The sequence below is a fragment of the Oryctolagus cuniculus genome, chromosome 5 (genome assembly GCF_964237555.1).
Source record: "Oryctolagus cuniculus chromosome 5, mOryCun1.1, whole genome shotgun sequence".
Taxonomy (NCBI): Eukaryota; Metazoa; Chordata; class Mammalia; order Lagomorpha; family Leporidae; genus Oryctolagus; species Oryctolagus cuniculus.
Genome location: NC_091436.1, coordinates 72,835,466 through 72,852,480, shown reverse-complemented (window position 1 = coordinate 72,852,480; position 17,015 = coordinate 72,835,466). Strand labels below are relative to the sequence as shown.

The window sequence follows — 17,015 nt, the reverse complement described above, 5'->3', positions numbered from 1 at the left end:
CTGCCAAGGCTATGGAAGCCTTTTGAGTCCACAAACTCTGACATTATTTAGACAAGGCCATAATCAAAGTAGAAGTTCTTTTCTCCCTTTCTGAGAAAGTTACCTCCTTCTTTGATGGCCCCTTCTTTCCACCAGATCTCACTCACAGAGATCTTTCACGTAGGCCATTTTTTGCCACAATGTCTTGGCTTTCTATGCCTGAAAAACTCTCATGGGCTTTTTAGCCAGATCCGAATGCCTTAAGGGTTGATTCTGAGGTCGGAGTGCTGTTTAGGGCATTTGTCATTCTATGAGTCTGCTATGTGGCCTGCTTCCCATGTTGGATCATTGTCTCTTTTTTAATTCTACTACTATTGGCAGACACTTGGTCTTTCAAATAAAAAATCTTTTAAAATACTCATCATTACCATAGTCGTTTGAAGGACTAAGAAGAAATTAGATTTCCGCTGTTTATTTCCAATGTTTTCTTCAATGTATAAAAGTATTGCTATTCAGTTATTTTATTTATAAAAATACATAAAAGATAGGACTGGTATTGTGGCATAGTGGCTAAACCAGCCACCTGTGACAATGGCATCCCATATCAGCACTGGTTCATGTCCTGGATGCTCTACTTCTGATCCAGCTCCCTGCTAATGGCCTGGGAAGAGCAGTAGAAGATGGCCTTTTGGGCCCCTTCCACCCATGTGGGAGACCTGGATAAGGCTCCTGGCTCCTGACTTTGATTTGGCCCCAGCCCTGGCCATTTTGGCCACTTGGGAAATGAAACAGTGAATAGAAGATCTCTCTCTCTCTCTCTCTCTCATACACACACACACACACATACTCTCTTTCTCCCTCTCCCTCTTAACGCTGACTTTCAAATAAATGTCTTAAAATATATAAAAATATATAAAAAGGATATGTTAATATATACCCTTATATCATTATCTTCTCTCTATATAGCTGAAAGTAGGAACTTTATTATTTGAAGTTGTCAACAACACTCACTATGATTTCTTGCATACAAAAGGTGAAAACAATGCATTCCTAATAGTGGAAAACATTAGGGAAATAGCTATGAGGGTAACTAAAACATCCTAAAGGTCCTTGCAATGTAAAATAATGCTTATCGACACCACTCATTCAATCTGCTCTCAAATTCAGTTAGCTTTGTTCCTGATTGATAGTATATGCTCTAAATAGTGATCATTAGCTTCTGTTCTTGATCCTATCAGCAGAGAATAAAATTTGCAGATGAAATGGGTATGTCTGGGGCAAGGAGCAATAGGGAGGACTAAGTTGTGGTTGGGGCTCAGAAAACAATACCCAGGTGCCAGCTTGGTGTGCAGCAAGTTAAACCACCACTTGAGGTATCAGCATCCCATGTCAAAGTGCCAGTTCGAGTCCCAGATACTCCGCTTCCAATCAAACTCCCTGCAATTGCTCCTGGAAAAGCCGTAGAGGATAGCCAAGTCCTTGGATTCCTGCCACCCACATAGAAGAACCAGATGTAGTTTCAGGCTCCCAGCATCAGCCTGACCCAGTCCTGGCTGTTGCAGCCATTAGGGGAATGAACCAGCAGATGGAAGATGTCTTTCTCTTTTGTCTCTCCTCCTCTCTGTTACTCTTTCAAATAAACAAAATAATATGTTGAAAAAAAAATAAACAAGGCCCCACATAAGGCACTTTGGCATGCTGAGGACACTGAACTAGATGGTGGAAGCAGAAGCAGAACCAATGTCTCTCAGACAATCTTCTGCCTTCCTGGCTCTTGGCCCTCATTCTTCTCTGAAGTGAGCTACAGAAGCCAGAATTCTGCTTCTCCAAGTCAGGTAAGGGGTACTAGAACCCCTTTACCTCCAAACAAGTCATACAGCATTTACTCTAACTTTCCTTTATCTATCTGTCTAGGAGCTGCCCAAAAAGAAGTTCCTTGACCAACCCTTGTCCAAAAGGACATCATAAGATCTTCCTAAGACTTTCATTCCAGAAGTGTCTTGAACCATACCCAGGAGCAAAATATGCTACTACAGAGACAAGAGTCTCAACAAGGAGGTCTTGTTTTCCCACTTTGCCTATTACTAATAGAGCACACTCTTTTTTATCCAATTGCATTTCTGAACTGCTGTCCCTGCTTCACTGAACTACAGTATAAACTCCAACAGTTTTCCAGTATCTTTGAACCTTCGTTCTTAGGTCTGCTGTGTCATATAAAACTGTGATTAAATAAATTTCTTACACTCATCTCTTGTTAATTTGTCTTTAATTATAGGGGTATCAGCCATGACCTTTATGATGGGAAGAAAGGAATCATGCCCTTTGTGCTCCTACACTGTGTTCCACTGGACAGCTGTCAAATGTCTAGCAGTGAACCCCTTCCCCTGACTCAATTTCTGGCAGAAAAAAAACTCAGTGCATATACAATTTCAACATGTGCTGTGGGCCATTAATGCTTGTTTATTTTTTACCTTGACGCATAAACTACCAGTGTTGGCATTCTGAATACACTGTTACTGTTTCAAACATGACTTCATCCAAATCTAATACCAAATATCAAACACTTACTTCTGGAATTGCATATTTTTATAACAAGGGAACAAGGCTCCATATACACATCTCTAATTCATAAACTACTTTCAAAAATATATCCACTGCGGATATGTATAAAGGTAGCCAGCATTTATTTTTGGTCTTTAAAAGCAAGAAAATCAAAAAGAATAGGTAATTTCACCAAAGTTTCTACTCCTTCATTATTTAACTTCGTGGAAATAATGGGATTATATGTAACATATAATGAAAACAATCATCATCAAAGTTAAGATAAAACACCTGTTTGTATCATAAGAAAAAATTACTTTGGCATTACTAAATAAACATGCACTTGTGCAAGCTTTCAAATGTTTAACAGGTGACATTTAATAGCAAGAAAACTAAATGCTGAAATAGAAAGGAGCAGAAACACCTGGGCAGGTCTGCAAGTGTGGTCGTCTATTTAGCTTGCAATTGCATTTTCAACATAATTAGTTTAAATGAGCTTCTAAATCCGGGTGATGTATTGCACATGTAATTAAGATTTAATTAAAAATGTTCTATAATAAATTGTTTTCCATTTATGACAAATCACATTAAAGAGGTAGATTTTGATTTGGAAATAGTTTTCAAAATGTGTTAATCATCTGTGCTGAAAGTATGAGAAAATATGAGAAAGAAAAAAAGGAGCACTGTTGAAAGTCACTTGGGATTTTAAAAATATAAAATAAAGGTATAGTTCACTTCCATATTAATAGGAACTTTAGCTGAAGAGAATAGTAAAACTCAAATATTTTTATAAGCAGCAGCATTCTGAACATATGATGATATAATATACTAAATGTATCTCTTTTATATTTCTGTGAGATTCATGATACGTAATTTCGAACTTTTATTATAAAAACTACTGAAGAGTAAGTACAGCATGCTGATAAAAAAAAAAAAAAAAAAAAACCTCAACAAGGCTTTGCACTAACCTGCTAAATCCTGCAACAGAAATGAAGCCTCTATTGCCAGTCCAAGATAAATTAAGCCACTGGACGAGAGTGCAACGAGCCTGTAGAAATTCTAAAGAGGTGTCATTTACTTTTGCCCAGTATGGTTGCAGATTGAGGTGGATGTACTGCAGAGGATCACAGCAATGCTGGTTCAGTAGTTTGCAAGTTTGTGCTAATCTACACAGGTCTGGTAGGGTAAGATGATTCAGAATCAGTTGAATGAGCTACATAAAACAGAGAAACCAAGATCATTAAAAGTGAAAACCAGTATCACTTTATTAAGCATGTGGCCTAGTAAAGAACAATAGTGTTACATATTTTATAACAGTATTTTCATATAGCAAATAAACCAACAGAATTATCCAAATTGGGGAGAAAACCTATTTGAGGCTACATTATATTTCAAAACTGTTCAAAAGTATACTCAGCTCATGTTGACTACTCACTTTCTTAGGATACATTGGTATACTTTGATAATCTGTTAATAAAACCATTTTTCATAGACTCAACACTTACTGAATACCTATTACCTGCCAAACTCTAGAAACAGTTCCTCCTCACAGAGTGCTTACAGTGCAGTGGGGATAATCAATAAGTACAGAGATATATTTTAAAAGCCTGAACAGAAGCAGCATAGGATGACACTAGAGTCTAACACAACATACAAGTCTAACTCCAAGGCCAAAATGTGCTCATGCCAGGAAGACATCTTTAAAAGATAAAGGGTAAAGTAAGTGAACAGAGTCTAATGGTGAGGACTGGGTAACAAAGACCCTCACAAGGAATTTGGATTCATCCTGAAAGCAATGAGGAATATCAAAGGGATTTAAACTGCCCAGAGACATGGTCTGGATTTGTGTTTTAGGAAGATCACTGCAGGTGGTGCTACTGAAGGGGGCAAGAATGGAAACTAGACAGGGGTTAGTGCAGAATTCCAGAAGAGAGAAGGGGCCTGCTTAAGGCAGCTGGCCGTGATGACAGAGTAGTTAACAGATTCAAAAATTAAGAAGGTGACATCAAAAAGATGCTTACCTCTATTTAAAGCTGTCTCCCTAGTCCACTTTTTCTTCCTTCTTTTTAAACATTTATTTATTTATTTATTTATTTATTTATTTATTTATTTAAGAGTCATGGTTATACAGAGGGAGAGACAGAAAAAGATCTTTCATCCACTGGTTCACTCCCTTAACAGCCAAAGCCGGGAGCCAGGGGCATCATCCAGGTCTCCCCTGTGTATGCAGGGGCCCAACCACTTGGGCCATCTTCAGCTGCTTTCCCAGGTGCATTAGCAGGAAGCTGGATTAAACTTGCAGCAGTTAGGACTCTAATCTGTGCCAATATGAGATGCTGGCATTGCAGGGGGCGGCTTGATTCTTTATGCCACAATGCTGGCTCCTTATTTTTCTTACTGGTAAACATTGTGAGGCTGGCATTGCACCTCTTCTGATCCAGCTCCCTGTGAATGGACCTTGAAAGAAGAAGAACATGTCCCAAGTATTTGGGCCCCCCGGGCACACATGTGGGAGACCTAGAGGGAGTTCCTTGCTCCTGGCTTTGGCCTGGCCCAGATCTGGTTGTTGCAGCCATTTGGGGAGGGAGCAAACCAGCAAATGGAAGACATCTCTCTTGACTCTCCCTCTCTCTGTCACTCTGCCTTTCAAATAAATAAATCTTTAAAAAAAACTAACATCAGGTATGTGTTTTGAAAACAAGGAAATTAAAAGTCTCAAATCTGACAAAGGTTTTCTGCTTGACCAAAACAGTCAACCTGAACTTTCTTCGTCTAGGCTCATCTATGCATCTTCTTGTAAAAGTCAGTTTAGCAAATCCTCTACAAACCCTCCAGTGGGGGCCACCCATGTGATGTCCAATCATGTAAGTAAGAATCCTGTTGGTTAGATTTCACCAGAATCTTACTTACTCTCGATGCTTCCTTTCAGTAATTTTCCACCCACTTAACCTCAGTGTTCTCCTTGGCTACAAATTTCTACTTGCCCACACTATGTTCAGAGTCAAGCCCAATATCTCTCCCCTACTGCAAAATCTCATTGCAGGGGCCGACGCTGTGGCACAGCAGGTTAAAGACCTGGCCTGATGCGCCAGCATCCCATATGAGCGCCGGTTCTAGTCCTGGTTATTCCTCTTCCAATCCAGCTCTCTGCTATGGCCTGGGAGAACAGCGGAAGATGGCCCAAATCCTTGGGCCCCTGTACCCACGTGGGAGACCCAGAGGAAGCTCCTGGCTCGTGCCTTTGGATCGGCGCAGTTCCTGCCGTTGCAGCCATCTGGGGAGTGAGCCAGCAGATGGAAGACCTCTCTCTCTCTGTCTCTACCTACCTCTGTAACTCTGTATTTCAAATACATAAAATGAATCTTTAAAAAAAATCTCATTGCAGCAGTCCTGATACATACTGCAATTTAATAATTTTTAAAACAAGTTCCATCATCCAGACAAATCTGTTGGCATATAAAATATACAAACAAAAAAAATTAGATAAAAATTTAGAAAACCCAAACACTAAATAAAGGTAGAAAAAAGAGAATTTTCTTACTCTCTACCCTCAATTCTAATAATCCTTCTCCATGGAGATAAGCACTCTTAACAGGTTTTCTTACCTCTACTAAATAAATGTTTATGAAATACTTTTCTTTTAATATTCTTAAAATATTACTACTATATACACTATTCAGCAACTTGCTGTTCTTACTGATAGTATACTGTAGGTCTCTCTATATCTGTTAATATAAATCCATCTCATTGCATTTCAAAGACATAGCATAATAATCCAACTAGTTTCCCACTGATGTATCTCCATTTTATTTCCTACTAGAAATAATACCGCAGTATCATGTGGATGTAATATATATGTACGTTCATTCTGGCAAACTTTGCAAATATATCCTTGGAGTTAATTATATGCATTTAAAAGTTTTGATATAGTGCTGAATTGCCCTGAAGAATATTCATGTCAAATTATATATCCATAGTGTATAAAAGCACCAATTCACCTGTATCCTAATCAGAACTGGCATCAAAGTTTTAAATTTTGTCATTCAGAAGGGGAAAAAATTAAAAAGAAAAAAGTATGGGACTGCTTTTATTTGCAGTTCTCTATGTCTTTTAATTACAGAAATTTAACCCTTTGCTAATAAAGCTGCCAATGTTTTCTTCCCATTTGCTCTGCTCCTGAATTCTTTTTGTTACATCTTACCATAATTTCTCTGATATTAATAGCCCGCTAGGTAAAATAAGTTTTTTAAAAATTTTTAAGGTATATGTGTTGGAATGCACTGGTTTGGTTACAAATGAGAATAAAGCTAAATGCCCACCCATCACTCTTCCAAAATTTTCCTGGTATTTTCATTTCTTCTTAAGGTGAACTTTTCAGTAAAAAAATTCTGGTTGCATTTTAATTGGGACTTCATTGAATGCATGGGTACCAGAAAGTTTTCATGGAAAACTGGAATTAAATAATGCTTATTCTGGTTCAAAAATATTTTAAATCTATGCATAGATTTTTTTTCATAACACATTTTCCATGAACTTTTTGAAGTTAATAGATTGGGGAAAACTGACACTATATTCTGTGCTCCTTCTCAAAGGTATGGTAGGATTTATCATTTAATGATCTTTTACGTTTCTAAAACTATGATTTTGTCTATTAACTTTGTAACCTGCCAATTTACTTATTGTTTTTGGTTTATGTTCCTAAGAATTCTCAGCTATAATGATATTGTCTGCAAATGATAACTTTTACAGCCTCCTATCCAAAAATTATGCATTCTCCTTCTTTCTTGTGTTTACTAGCATTGGTTTACACATCCAGAACAATTCAAAATAACATTGTTGTCTTATTCTTGCTTTTAATTCCAATGTGTCCCATAAACAGGAGAAAACATATATATGTAATTTCAAAATTTTTAGTAACTACATTTCTAAAAGCAAAAAGAAACAGATGGAGTTAGTTTTTAGCATATGCAATTAAAAGTGATCATTTCAACATGTAATCAGTATAAAATTACTGAGATATTTTACATTTTTTGAAATGTCTTTGAAATCTTGTGTATATTTTGCTTTTTCAGCATATCTCAGTTCAGACTAGCCATGTTTCAGGTGCTTAACAATATATATGACTTGTGATTATCATATCCAACAATGTACTCCTAGTGTTTGATAATTAAATATGATAACTTGGCTATTATATCTGAAAACAGCCAATTAGTAGATAGATTAATAAAGTATTTCCTTTTTAAAAGAAATGAATACAATTTGATATCTATATAGCTATCACTTGTTAAGCAGTTTTGCCACCTGCTGAGATGATCACAGGATTTTCTTCTTGTTGGCCTGTACCGTTATTATTGTGTACATTCTCTGATATGCAAACACCCTTGAATTCCAGAAATGCTGAATGATTTCTTATAATACCCTTTTAAAATCATCCAATATGCTATATTTAAATTGTTTACATATATAAAACTGTTCTGTAGTTTTTGGCATACTATCTTAATCAGCATAACACTAGTTTCACAAGAAATTAAAAACTTTTTTATTCTATGAAAGTTTAGATACTACTATGTTTTTTTTTCTTAAATCTTAGCAAGAATCCATGAATCATCTGAACTTGGCAATAGTTGGGGCACTTCTCCAACTATTTTCAGAATTAAAATTTTGTTTAATATTCAGTTATTTCAGTATAATTTCTAAGCAGTTAGTACAAAGAGATACCCTGATCTATCTATCCTCAAAATTAATTCTATTCAATACAATTATTTAAACTATGAGAACACGGTATCATTGGACATATTTAAATATGGTTTAATTTCCCCTTGAAATAATGTGTTACTTTCAAAATAACACTTTTTAAGTATTTCTCTTTTTACTCACTGTGAGATCATTCAATGTTTCACAGTATTACTCCTTACATGGTACACTTCTTTCACCAAGGCCAACGAACGTCCCTCCAGAACTGATCCCAACTCCTGGTTTCTTCTACAGGACTTTGTTGTACTGACTAAACTGCTTGCATGTACTTGAAGGTTTTTGTCTCGACAGGTTTCTCCCCTTCAGCATATAAACATGCTGAAATCTCTCCCAACCTTCATCACAAACAGAAACTTTTCCACTCTGTGGCATCCTCTAGCACTACCCTTATCTTTTTATCCTTTAGAAGGTAAGTTATAAGACATCATACCTGTAATAATTTTATACTCTACCTTGAATGGATAAAAGAGTAAGTTGATTTTTTTTAACTTTTGCGGTGAAATGGGATTAAAAGATAACTTTATTATTTCAGCCATACTGAAATACTAGAGGCAGACACGGTTTCATTTACTTTTGCCTCTGTACACTCTCCTTCCTTTGCCTAGATTCCCCTCAGTTATTCACTTGAATTTTATGTGTCAAGCATTTTTAATAGGTATGGTTAAAATTCTATAAATTGTTTAAAATATGTTCACTGAAGTTAAATTTCTAGTTGTGAGAAGGGGTATGAATCCAAGAAGTGACCCACTGTCCTAAGGCAATGCCCCCACTCACGACTGTGAGAACATACCCTCCTTAAAGCACCAAGGAGCCACTGTGTCACTGTCTCCTGCTCGTCTCTCACCAACTTATCCCTCATCCCATTAAGAACAGACGATTTGTCCATTCTGTCAATGATGCTTCCTCTTCATACCTCAGGAACTGATTCAGAAGGCCTGGATGGGGTCCTGGTCCCATGCCTTTCTGAGTAAACCACCTACCATATATTCCTTCAATTCATCTTTATGTGGCAACTTTAGCTATTCACAGGATAAACCACAGCATTTTAGCTGTAAAATGATGACCAGGTATTATAGTCACTATCAGGCATTTAAGAGGCTGTCATATTGTTCCCTGTACGTTAAATTAGTTATTACAATGAAACTGGAAATAACCACCAGTTTGAAAGGAGGGTAATTTAAGTTTGTTTAAAGTTGAGCATTGGGGTCGACACTGTGGCATAACAGGTAAAACCGCCATCTTCTCATATGGGAACCTGCTTCTGTCTCAACTGCTCCACTTCCAATCCAGCTCCCTGCTAATGGCTTGGGGAAAACAGTGGAGGATGGCCCAAATGCTTGGACCCTTGCTCCCATGTGGGAGACCTAGAAGAAGCTCCTGGCTTCAGCCTGGCCCAGTCCCAGCCATGGTGGCATCTGAGTGAACCAGTAGATGGAAGATCCCTCTCTCTCTGTCTCTGTCTCTCCCTCTCTCTCTGTAACTCTGACTTTCAAAATAAATAAATAAATCTCTAAAGAAAGGTGTATCGGGGCCAGTGCCATGGCACAGTGGGTTAATCCTCTGTCTGCAGCATCGGCATCCCATATGGGTGCCAGTTCTAGTCCCGGCTGCTCCTCTTCTAGTCCAGCTTTCTGGTTTGGCCTGGGATAGCAGTGGAAGATGGCCCAAGTGCTTGGACCCCTGCAACCACATGGGAGACCAGGAAGAAGCACCTGGCGCCGGCCGTAGCGGCCAGTTGGGGAGTGAACCAATGGAAGGAAGACCTTTCTCTGTCTCTTTCACTGTCTGTAACTCTGTCAAATAAATAAATCAAACAAACAAACAAACAAACAAAAAAAAAAAAACAGAAAGAAAAGAAAGGAGTATAAATTTTTCTTAAAAAGAAAGCTGGTGCTATTTTTAACTGCGCACAGTAGTTTTCAGCAGGAGACAGAAACGTCTAGCACTGCTCCCACCCCACGTGATATCTGGAAATAAGTGAGGAGAGGTTTTGGTGTCACATGGCTTTAGAATGCTACTGGCACTTGATGCCTGATAGCCAAGAATGTGAAATATACTGCAGGGGTGTTCCTGTACAACCACACATCCTGAATACAGGATCAGTCTAGACACATAAAAAAGTATTTCCTGGTGGTCTCTCTGAACCTACCTAGGCCTAAAATTGTAGGTTGAAGAACACAGAATACAATTTGAAAAGAAGAAGAAATAACACTCAGAGAAACTGTGGACTTCTAAATGAAATAAGCATTCATCTCACAATCTTTTTACTCTTTTATAATTAACAGCAAATTATATTTGACATGACTTTATAATCACATATTGCCCATACTTACATAGTATAATTATGAATTAAAGTAGGCTGAAATTTATTATTAGCTTATGTATTTGGTTCCTGTTAAACAGTGATATAATTTATTTATCTAGAATCACTAAAGTTAATCTAAAACAAAAGCAATGAAATTACTTAACATAATTTTGTATACTTTTTCCAAAATCAAAATATACAACATATCAAATTATGTAAACCTTATCAATGCCTTTATTCCTCTGATATCTAGCAAAATAAACATAAATATCAAAACACTGAAAAGTCTACACTGATATATCCAATATTACTACTGTATATTTTTGGCTTACCTCATATGGTAGTTTATCAAAATATCCATTATTTGGCCCTTCCTTGAGGGCAACACTGCTAAATTTTTTGTTAAGATTGTCCATTCCACAACCAGCCTCTTCAGGATAGTCTTCATCCTCTAGATCATTCATGTCAATAAGTGAAGTCTTGAGAGACAGCATTGGCTTGTCCTTCAGACCATGTAGCACAACTGCATCTAATTCAGTGTAATAATCCAGAAGAGAACTATTTACTTCCAGTCGGATAAGATTTGTGGGAAAATTTATCTGCTTAATACAAGGTTTAAACTGGCGAGCCTGGGAAGCATTCACCTTCGTAGGTTTCTCTGACCAAAGAATCTCCCATCTGCCAAAGAAAGAAACTTCCCTATAATACAGTTTAGAATGAGATCTATTGGTTCCTTAAGGTTATGGCCCCATCCCCAATATGTTACAGTGTGAAACAAAGGCATCAAAAAAAGGGAATAGAATCAAATATACATACTGCTTACAGGACATAGGAAATTTTTATAAATAAAACCACGTAGGCCTAGTTACTGAATTTATTGTTATTTTTAACAAGCCCTCCCAAAACCCTGTTTTTTTGTTTGTTTGTTTGTGTGTTTATTTGGTGTGTTGGTTGGTTTTTGCAACTTCACAATGGTCAGTTTAAATACTAGAATAGCTGGTCAGAGAGATCTGAAAAACATCCAGTTTTATAGAATAAGTTAACCTTAAAAAGACAGAACACAAGACAAACGTCTTTTCTGTGTGTGCATCCTAAACCAACTGTAGAACAAAACCCATCATCTTGCCTCATGAAGGTTTCCTTCTCAAGTTTTTCTATGACTGTTACTGGCTTCATACAAACTCAAAACTTCCATATATTCTTTTTAACTTTCTCTTTCATCATATCATTAAGTTTTGCCAGATTTTTCAGGAGACTGTCTCATATCTGACTTCTCCTGAATTTTCATTTTTGTCATCTTTTAGTCATCCTTATGTCCCCAGTACCTAGTAACAGGTGAATAGCACTCTCCCTGTCTCTCCAAATGAACCCCCACTCCCCAGCCAGATTAATCATCATTTTAATCATTAATCATACAATAAACTCAATTCCACTTTTGTGTCTTTGTTCATGTTGTCCTCTCACAATGAAATGGCCAACCTACTAAGACCTGCCCATCTAATTTTTCCAGTCCCAACTCTATGTAAGTGTTCTTATAAAACTGTTTCTCAAGATTAAAGATTCTTTACAATATGGTATCATTATATAGCTAACACTCTCATGTATGTCATAATTACTATTTTTCTAATATTATTTCCTAATAAACAAAAAATTAGAAACAGATAAAAATCCTTCAATAAACGTCTTTCTTCTATTTCTCATAATTTATTCTACTATTGGGATTTTTAAGTAAATATTTTATGTCAAAAGATAAATTTTTACAAACTGCTTTAAAAAATTTATGTCTATAGTATACAAAAAGAAGCACTGAAAACGTCATCTATTTTTCAAATTACCTCCTAATTTCACAGGCAGTCACATCTCCTTATGATGTAATTTATAATTCACTAGTTACTAATAACACTTAAGATGTTTCTGTATGTTCATTCATCATGAGGCTTCCCCTACTCCTTGTCAATAAACTATTGTTTCATTTCTTTGGCCCCTTGACCTACTGAGATCTAAGTAAAAACTGATTAACTATGCCAAGATGCATAGGAAGCTAAAATATGCAAGAGTGTGAAACATGAGGGAGAAATCTGAGCCAAAACTATAGAGGCCATCAATAAACAGACATCCTAATAGTCTGGGGGCCAAGAAGGTAGGTAGCGCTAATTTCAGAAGAATGGAGAAGGAAAGTATGAAACTTTCTACCTTTAGGAACAAAAGCATCAAGGCAAAAAACACAGAGGGGATTCCAGCCAACATATCATCAATGGAATCTGGAACCACAGAACAGGAAACTGTAACAGTAGGAACTTTTACAGTTTCTAGTACTTTTATAATCTCCACATAATTGATGTTTCTACTGATTCTCTCCTGAAAATTAGGAACAAAAGCCACCAAACATAAACAGTTTTTGAGTATTTGCATCCTTGACAGCACAAAAGTAGGAATGGATGGATTGATGTTGGTGGGCAAATGCATGCCTGATTTTGGAACACCTATTTCCAAGAATCATGGAGTAAACTGTAGAATGTATAAAAAAAAATTCAAACCTTGATTTTATTCCTCCTTTTGTTGCTATTGCAAAATGACATTACCAGATGATATTGGAGGAATTCCTCATGCCCAAGAAAAATGGACTACTCAGGATCCTGTGAAATAACTGCCTATGGAGTTCACAACACATGTGGAATAAACCAGCTTATTTTTATTGTTTGGCTTCAAGGAAGAGTTTTGTGATACTTAAGAGAAACCTTGAGAATGTAATACAGAAATCACCTCCACCAGAGACTTTGCAATAAATAAATATGCAGACAATACATGTTCCTCATGTATAATTTGAAATACATTATAATGTAAATTAAATTATAAAATTACAAATATAAGCTTAAAGAAAGGCACTGATTAGAGAATAAATATTCTATTTTAATAATGCATTAATCTACCAAAGACCTCTCCATTTCCTTTGCAGAATATGCAAAAGAGACAAGGTGAAGATGATGCTCTAAACTGACACCCTTAACATTTCTACACGCTTAAACATATCAGGATTAATGGTATTTTAACATCATTTTTGCTCAAGACTTCTATGAAGAATGAACATTACGTATCTAGTCAAACATACATCAGATGATATAAAAATGATAGCATACTTAAAGCAGAAAAAACAGGATCTTAATAGTTTTTAGAAAGATTTTTTGGGGCATTAATAAAAATATTTTCTGTGAATTCTGTAAAAAGTGTTATAAAAATAAAATTTAAGGGTGATTGTTCAAATAAATGAGATTACCAAAGAGATAAACATCATGTGATTGCTAAAATTTACACCACAAAAGGTTACTTTGGATTTATGATTTTTCTATTAATACAGAATTCCATATTAGTGTGTATACTTATAACACCTATCATTTTTACACCTGAAATTCTTTTTTAAATTTATTTTTAATTTTTTTTTAAATTAAGTATGGTTACCTTCTTAGAACTATACCTATGAAATACTGGAATCTCCTCTATTATATTAATCAAAAGGTTTTAAAATGTCTAAATATAAAATATTTTCCAAGGGAATCATTAGTTTATTCACATATTTTAAATTTTTTCTTAAGAAAAAGTACTAAAATATTACGGGTATATGAATACTTAACATTAACTAGGAGACTAACATAAATTGATTTTCTGGTACCTACTTTAAAGTGAATTTTTGTGTCAAATTCCTTTTTAAAATCAGAATGTATCATTTCAAAGTTAGAAAAGTACCTATTATACCCAAGAAGAGACTATACCAGTTTCTTTTATTCCATACAACTAAAGCCAGAATCTTAAAAACTGACCAGTGAAAACAAGCAACTAAATGGAAACATGTGTACCTGACCATGCATTCAGAAACACATCCACACACACTTCTGGAGACAGCCCCAACTCTTTCCATCCTCATCTGGACCCAGGCAGTGACGCTGTGATTGAACTGCTTTAAGTAACAGCCTCTGTATTCTGTACATTTACGCGTTTATTATCATTCTTATCTTCTGGACAAATCTATTTAAGGCTCTGAAGTCTAGGGTACCACGTGTGCCTGGAGTCCTTCTCAGACTATGTTTGAGTCCACCTGTGGAGCATTCAATTCTGGGATGGTAACCAACAGCACTCTCTTCCTAAACCTAACTTAATGATCTTTCAGTTGATGGTCCCGAGTGCTTACTATGTGTCCTGTGCCTGAAAATAATCAACAAATCACTCTCTTCCTCTTTCTGTGATTGTTGACTTGCTGTTCTACCACTGAGAAACTCTCTAGGCAACCAGGAAGCAACAGGAAGACAAGAGAGGAAGAGAAATGTTTCATTAATGGAAACCGGGGGAAACAAATATCTTAACTTGTATTCAGGTTTCAAGCCAGGTACCAAGGTGCAAAAAGCATTCCTGTAAACCAAATTTCTCCTGATTGATAATCAAATCTAGTAGCCAGCACAAAGAAAGTTCCCCTTCCAACCTGCTCAATCTCACTAGCTGAAATTGAAGGGATAGTACAGGAAAACAAATACGAGTACAAGAAACAAGTCTGCCGACAGATGTACCTGCTCCTCCTTATTTCCCAGCCCATCCGAAATCAGATACAAACTGGCAATCTGCTTTTTAAAAAATTAGCCTATGAAGGAGCTGTTCAATTCTGACTTAAAACTCCAAAACTATGTTTCTTGGCCACAACATCAATGACAAATTTGTGTAGTCACTGCCTACCCAACTCCCTTTGGCAGCAAATTTTCTGTGACAGCCTTTCTTATTCCCTGCTTCCTCAAGTTCAATATAGTTAAAGTGCTTTCAACAATCAAAATAAATAAATAAATAAAACCAAAAAAACCACAACAATCAGGTTTTTTTTTTTTTTTTACTATGATCTCAATTTGTCATTTTATCCTCTCTATTCCAAATTGTAACACTGAATTAGCCTATTTTCTAACGCCCACAGAGGCATCCATTAAGATCTTATTTTCAGGATCAGGACACTCCATTATTGCCTTTTTCTACTACACACAAAGCACCAGGCAAGAAGCCAAAAGACTTTGACATCTGGTAGAATTACCTGTATCTTTTCTACTTCATTTACTGAACAAAGAAATGCAAGCTAATGAAACAATAAAAAATAGCTTTTAAATTCTGAATATTGGGGCCAACGTTGTTGAGTAGTGGGTAAAGCCACAGCCTGCGATGCGGCATCAAGCCCTGGCTGCTACACTTCCAACCCAGTTACCTGCAAATGTGCCTGGGAAAGCAGCGGAAGATAGTCCAAGTCCTTGGGTCCCTGCACCCACATGGAAGACCCAGAAGAAGCTCCTGGCTCCTGGCTTTTGGGGAGTGTACCAGCGAAAGATGTATCTCTCTAACTCTGCCTTTCAAATAAATAAAATAAATCTTTAAAATAATTTTGAATACCCTCGTGCAATAGGAAGTTCATTTTCTGAAAACAAATTCTTGAGCTACTCCAACGTACTCTGTATTCCTAACTTCTAAGTGGACATAAACAATAGGCTGGGTAGCCCAGTGGTTCCCAAAGGTGCATGGTGGTCTTCCGTAATTAAACAGGAAAAGGAATGTGTACTGGTTCATAGAAACACATGCACACATATTATGTGTTCCTGCAAAATTCCCAACAGTTCTTTATTCAAGAATCTGATTTTATTAATTTCCTGATATAAACTGGGGTTCTTTTATGAAAAGATAGTGATAAATGATGTTGGTGTTACATTTTCGAAGTGTATGCTTATTTAGCAAAGTAAATAAACTGATAACTCCATTGGAGTTCCTCAGCGTTTATAATCATTATTTTGCTCACTAGTTAACACAGTTTACTCCTCCCACCTGTGTCACTTAGATCTGCAGACCAGTCCTCCAAATGGGCTTGCCTGGCTCCTAAAGGCTTATGTCTGCAACCTTCTATACAGAACTACCTTGGGCTCCCTGAGCCCTTCTACCCAAACACTGGCATGTGCCTGGAAGATATTTTCAGTCCCCTTTCTAACTCCTCCAGCCAACAGCCAAAGATGGGTTTAGGAGTAGAAGAGCCCAGCTCCCTAGCAACTGCTTCCCAGCAGACTGGGAATTTACAAGAAATTTCATCTCTGCATAGCTTCTTTACCTTCCCTACCATGCTTTCTCACTCCCTTACCGCTTTCTCCTAGAGCACTTCCGCTTATATGAACTCTGGGAAATTAGATCCCTGACATCTAGGAAATCTCAAAGTCTAAAAACACTAGTTAGTTTAGAACTCAGGAATGTCACTGACATGCTTGCAGCCCTCAAATAACTTGTTCTCTACCCTCTTGGACTTCTCCCATTCCTTCAGATAGCATTCTCTCACCTCAGCATCTCATCTCCACATATGCGGTCCTCACACCACCTGCCTTTCCACTCACTCAACTCTCGGGTCTTGGCTGGGTCACTTCCTCAGGTCTTATTC

The 17,015-nt window shown here is 36.8% G+C and overlaps 1 protein-coding gene across 2 annotated transcripts in view; it reads right to left on the bottom strand.

The window, feature by feature from the left end:
- Nucleotides 1-17,015, bottom strand: part of FBXL4 (F-box and leucine rich repeat protein 4) — an 85,624-nt gene that overhangs the window by 49,036 nt on the left and 19,573 nt on the right. For both annotated transcript variants that reach the window (XM_051854472.2, XM_070073758.1), the window contains exons 4-5: nt 10,912-11,257; nt 3,489-3,733 (exon numbers count right to left, since the gene is read on the bottom strand). In XM_051854472.2, the coding sequence (XP_051710432.1) occupies nt 3,489-3,733; nt 10,912-11,257 (591 nt within the window). The remainder of the gene's footprint in view (nt 1-3,488; nt 3,734-10,911; nt 11,258-17,015) is intronic.